Raw genomic sequence first — 5,677 nt, forward strand, 5'->3', positions numbered from 1 at the left:
TTATGACATATAAGCAGGTTTTTAATGGCTTCAAAAATCAACGGCCCACAATGCACACTAAATCTTCATGAATCTGATAATCATATTTTTAAATTGAAATAGCACGATCCAAGGATTGATCGTTTCAAACAAACTGTTAAATGCATTTATGTAGTCAGATTGAGCCGATAAAGGATGAATCTATGATTTTCGGCTCAATACCATCAATAGCACCACATATTAACCCATTTTAATCTGGTCTGACACGATCTTAAACTCGGTAAGGCTTGAGTTGGAGAGGAGATGAGGGGGTGATGGGAGTGGAGAAGAAAATGGGCGATGATGCTTAGTTGTCAACTACATCCTTGTGAGTATGTAATTGAAAATGGTCCATCTCTAGGGATGGCAGTGGACCCCGGCGGGGGTGGGGGGACAAGGTTTCCACCCCATCCTCATCTCAAAATCCTGCCCTCCATCCCCGTACGAGTTTTGATTTTAACCTCCATCCCTGTTTCATGTCCTCCATCCCCGGTTCAAACAGGGCGAGGCAGGGCAGGGTGGGGCCCTGTTTCTCCTCGGTCCATTGTCATCCCTAAAGAAGGATTGGGGAAGGGGAAAAGGAAGAGTGGGCAAGGCAGGGATCAGGACAGGGACGGGGCGGTAGAAAGCGGAAGTCCATCCCTGCCTCCATCCACACATGGGTTTTGATTTTAACCTCCATCCCCGTTTCATGTCCTCCATCCTCGATCCAAACGGGGCGAGGCAGGGCGGAGCCCGGTTTCCCCTCAGTCTATTGTCATCCCTAAAGAAAGATTGGGGATGGGGAAAAGCGAAAGTCCATCCCCACCTCCATCCCTGCACGGGTTTTGATTTTAACCTCCATCCCCGCCTCCATTCCCCCATTTCATGTCCTCCATCCCCGATCCAAATGGGGCAAAGCCTGGTGGGGCCCATTTCCCCCCGTCCACTGACATCCCTGTCTATCTCCAACCTTTTCCCCAATCTTAACACAATTCTCATCTCCCAAAACAGGGTTCTCAAATAGGGGTAGATGATACTAATTAAACGCACATTAAATGTCATTTTACCTCTCATCTCCGGCTCCCAAACAGAACCTAACTATATTCAAGTAAGTGCCTGACACTATACCCGATTAGTTGGTATACTAGGTACAAGTCTAATGTTCATTTCCTTGAATTGAAGGCATATGCTTTCAACCAAAAGAAGAAAGCGTGCTGTCTCAAGTTTTGTATTATGACAATTAATTATAGGCTTCTCCGTTCGGTTGGTGGTGCAAATGGACTATTATCCAGGATCTACTATTGGGAACAAGAGAAGAGCACTTGACGAAGGCCACATGAAGAAGGGCCAAAATAAAAGAAAAACCATGAATGAAAGTTCTGAAATAAGAGGAAAATATGTAAATATGATGAAGATAATGATGATACAAAGCAAAAACTTAGGAATATGGCATGAAATGTTTTTTTTTTTTCCTCAAGAGAGTTTCCTCATCCCAAAATACCTGGACCAATGATGGACCCAGAGAAACATATATTGCATTGACAACCATATGCCTTCATCATGGTTTCATAACGAGGACTCAAAAAAAAATTAGGAAAACGGGGCAAAAGAAAATGGGTGGGGAACTGTTATACTAAGGAAAGAATGGATGAATATCTGCTGAGTTCATCTCCCAGATGTTGAGACTAGTGGTAGTGATTGGAACAGATGCATTGTTGAAGAGGAAGATGCGAGCTGCTCCATATATGGCCTCTGTTGGGTACACACGAGATGTTATGCACATTCTACCACCTTGGATAAAGCTTTCAACTATAGAGTGATCAATCTGCAATACAAGAGAACTCAATCATCAATTAGAACTTCAACCTTGACACAAACAATATGTTGTTTTATAGTAAGACTGATTCAAGTCTACAACATTGTAATGAACTAAAATTTCCCAAGAAAGCTCTCTCCACTCACCAGTATCCGAATTGATAATTTCTCTCCAGAGAGAACAGGCACTGCATTTCCGTATGTATATCCTGTGAGATCTGTTGCCAATGATGACCTGCCCCCATCAAAATTTTTTGAGAGAAAAATCTGTGTCAGCTTAATCTATAGACGAAAACATTCACCAACTAAACATGCTAAAAGGAAAAAAATATCATGGAGAAAGTTAGAGAGCAGCATGCCAACGTTAGAAATTATATTTGAGCGTTCTATCCATAAATTTTGAATACTGTTGGTTGAAGCAAAACCCAAGGGAATTCATATGCTTGTTACTGCATTCAATATGAGTACTGAATTGTAGTCTAATTCTGTCTCACAGTGAACCTAGTTCAATTCTTTCATTATTCATAAGACACGGTGAAGAGAACTGGACTCACCTAGAGTCGTCATGGCAGAAGTAGGTCTTGAAGTCGCCAGTGGAAGATTTTGCGACGTAGAAGAAAACAGCAGTTTGCTCTGCCAGGTTCTCATTTGCAATAACTAGCAGCCCGAACGGGCCCAGAACACCACGATCGGCAGCGCCGCCACTTGTGGTGCAGTTGTAAGTTACATCAGCCTCTGTAATGTTTTCTGAAGCAGGAAATTCCATCTCAATGTTGATGTCTAACTGTTAAGCACAAAAAGGATCAATCACATACAGTCCCTAGCACATACAAGAGAACAAGTAAAAAAGAGTGAAAGAAGGAAACAGAGTACCTGAGTCGCAGGGGTGATGTTCAATGGCACAACTGATCCTGCCCCAACTGTGATATTCTCAAAAGAGAGTTTGGTTCCTCTAAGGCTTTCAAGTTCTTCCACTGGCCACTGGATCAAATTGCTGTTCGTCTTCTGGTCGAAGTATACAACTCGAGGTATTGACTGAATTAATTAAGAAAAGCAAGGATAAGTTTTATCATCCCCAAACAAAAATGAGGCCATCAAAATTAATGGTTTTGGCCAGGTTGAATATTATACTGTTTTTGGCGATTAACCGCTATCTAAATGTGGGTTTTGATTGATTAATCAACAACTTCCAATTTCTGCCGTCGTTGCGCAAGGCCATCAGATGGAGATGGCTATGCCAATAAACACTAAGGTAATGTCGTATTGACAAAAAGTTGGAAAAAAAAAATTGGAGAAACTAAAGATTGGCAGTTTAATTTACCAGTACTGTTCATTTGTTTAGAGAAAACTATGGTGGTTCTGAACCATGGTACTACCATATAGTGGCACATACTCTTGTTTGCGTGGATCTAACTACCAAATGTTGATCTAAGTGTACAATTTAACATTCTTTATTTACAGTGTTTAAGAGGTTTCATCATGTCTAATCTATCATAATATTCAATTTCTAAGATGGTTAAAAAAATCCACCTCACAATTTATGAAGATAAGGATGGTTTAAAAATGACCTAAGAACCATGTTGGGATCAATTTTAACACATGAAAATAATAAGTAGAACATGTCAAACATGACCCAAATATTGGTTTAGGCTTTTGAAGAATTAATATGGGTAAATCAAGCATGTACTACCATAAGTTATGGTGGTTCAATACCACAACCATAGCACTAATTTGTTTATATAGGAAATTTCATAACCTTCAAATGTTAATTTTGTTAAAAACACAAATTTTTAAATTGCTCTCTCTCTCTCTCTCTCTCTCTCTCTCTCTCTCTCTCTCTCTCTCTCTCTCTCTCTCTCTCTCTCTCTCTCCGACAAAATTCTAAAAATGGCAAATGCCAAATAGTCTTCTTCTTAGGCTGCACCAAACTGCACTTGATCTTTAAGGGTCTGTTTGGAATCTAGGAAGTGGGACAGGAGTTAATGCGTTTGGCAAAAAGTTTGTCAAACTACCACCTGATGGCTGTTTGGAAACTGGTAGCTGGGATGGGAATTAATGCATTTGGGATAGGAAGTGCAATTGTATTTACATCCCATCCCCATCTAGTGGTTTCCAAACTACCACCTCTAGCTGCGATTTGACAAATGCCACTTCCTGAAGTGTCACTTTCCATCCCATCCCCATCTAGTGGTTTCCAAACAGGTCCCAAAAGACCTTAAGATGGTGTCAGCCAGATATTTGTGAAAAATATGATGGGTTCCCACGAAGATGTGGACAATTTCAATTGGGCTGTCAATCAGATCTTAGTTAAGGGTGTCAACCGGTCCGGTTTGGTTCGGACTCAGGTGAAACCAAACTCAAACCTGATATGATGGTACCAGCTCCTGACCCATGTTTAATAGGACACACCATAAGAGAAACCATACCCGGATAGACCATAAAATAATATTTTTATCTTTTTTACTTTGAAAATTTGTGGATCTTAGTCGGAACTCGGGTCTGGTATGAAATTTCACAAACCATACCTGGCTGTATATATTAATTGGACACTTCCAGTCCCACCCAGATTCTAATCAAACCTTTTTGTTTGTCACCAAACCCTGACCCTATAGTGTATGGTACGGGTCAGGTCCGGATCAAACCTGACCCCATTGACACCCCTAATCTAATTGTAGCTTGGATACGTTATTGACCTGAACCCGCTCGGTCAGGTTGGACATTGGACATAAAACCCACTAGAAGTCCGACCCGCACAACCAGCACACAAAAGAATAGAAGTGATAAAGGTGGGATGGTACCTGTAATGAAGCCCAGCCCTTTTCAAGATCGGTTGTCTCACTGTCGGTCTCCCCGACCCAACCCCACAGCACCCTCCTGCCCTTGTTCTGGTCATAGAACGTCTTCGATGCGTAATACTTGCCGTAGTCATACCGGATCCCGATCCCAACGTCGAGTTCCGGGTCATCCGGGGTCCAGGTGCCGTTCACCGGGTCATAGGTTCCTAGCGCATAGAAGTCCTTCTTGAGGTCGTCCAGGCTAGCTTTGAGCACGTACTTGACATTGGTCTCATTGGTCGTTGTATCGAGCCCGGCCGGGCTCGTTGTCGAGACCGGGTAGAAGTCAACACACTCCCACATGCCGGTATCCGGCACAGCGTGCATCACCCCATCCAGCAGCTCGTAGTTGACAAAGTCCTTGGTCTGGTACACCAGCGCAATTCCGGTTGTGTGGAACTGTGACCCGATGATCAAGCGCCAAGTGTCATCCGGACCCTTCCATGCCGTAGTCGGGTCACGGAAGTCCTTGTACCCGATCCCCTTAGGCGGCAGCAGCACGGGGTTCCCCTCATACTTGACCCAGTCGCCGAGCAGTGGGTCCGATAGGTTGGCCGGCACCGCAACGTTCTGGACTTGGACCGATTCATTGGTCGAGCCCGTGTAGACCATCACAATGCCCCCATCGGGTAAGAGGGTAGCAGACCCGGTCCACACCCCATTTATATCATACCAACGGTCAGGAACCATGGCTAGATCTAAGTACAACCAATGGATCAAGTCCCTGGATACAGCATGACCCCACGTTATGTTCCCCCAAACTGCCGAGTCCGGGTTGTACTGGTAGAATAGGTGGTACCATCCCTTGTAAAACAATGGCCCTGCAATCATCTACCGCTAAGTCAGGAAAAAGGCCCTCAAATGAACGAAAAAAATGGTAAATCTCATTACACCACAACTCCCACATCCTCTCACCAACCAACCCATCACATTCTATCAAAGTTATGTTGGGGCATATATTGGCCAAATTTAACTGTACCGTACTCTCTAGCAGGAACTAACCTTTTTTTTTTTTTTTGGTGGCGGAT

The 5,677-nt window shown here is 43.3% G+C and overlaps 1 protein-coding gene across 1 annotated transcript; it reads right to left on the minus strand.

Annotated features, from left to right (window-relative positions):
- Positions 1 to 1,387: 1,387 nt before the first annotated feature.
- On the minus strand, positions 1,388 to 5,474 carry LOC149845672 (acid beta-fructofuranosidase 2, vacuolar-like). Its single transcript, XM_089997700.1, has 5 exons — positions 4,614 to 5,474; positions 2,689 to 2,850; positions 2,370 to 2,599; positions 1,963 to 2,050; positions 1,388 to 1,825 (listed from the first exon to the last, which is right to left on the minus strand). Exons 1-5 carry the CDS (start codon positions 5,337 to 5,339, stop codon positions 1,634 to 1,636), a joined length of 1,398 nt encoding a protein of 465 aa, XP_089853826.1. The 5' UTR covers positions 5,340 to 5,474; the 3' UTR covers positions 1,388 to 1,633.
- Positions 5,475 to 5,677: the final 203 nt, after the last annotated feature.

This window comes from Nuphar pumila, chromosome 2 (assembly GCF_984573655.1).
Source record: "Nuphar pumila chromosome 2, dmNupPumi1.hap1.1, whole genome shotgun sequence".
NCBI classification, from domain to species: domain Eukaryota; kingdom Viridiplantae; phylum Streptophyta; class Magnoliopsida; order Nymphaeales; family Nymphaeaceae; genus Nuphar; species Nuphar pumila.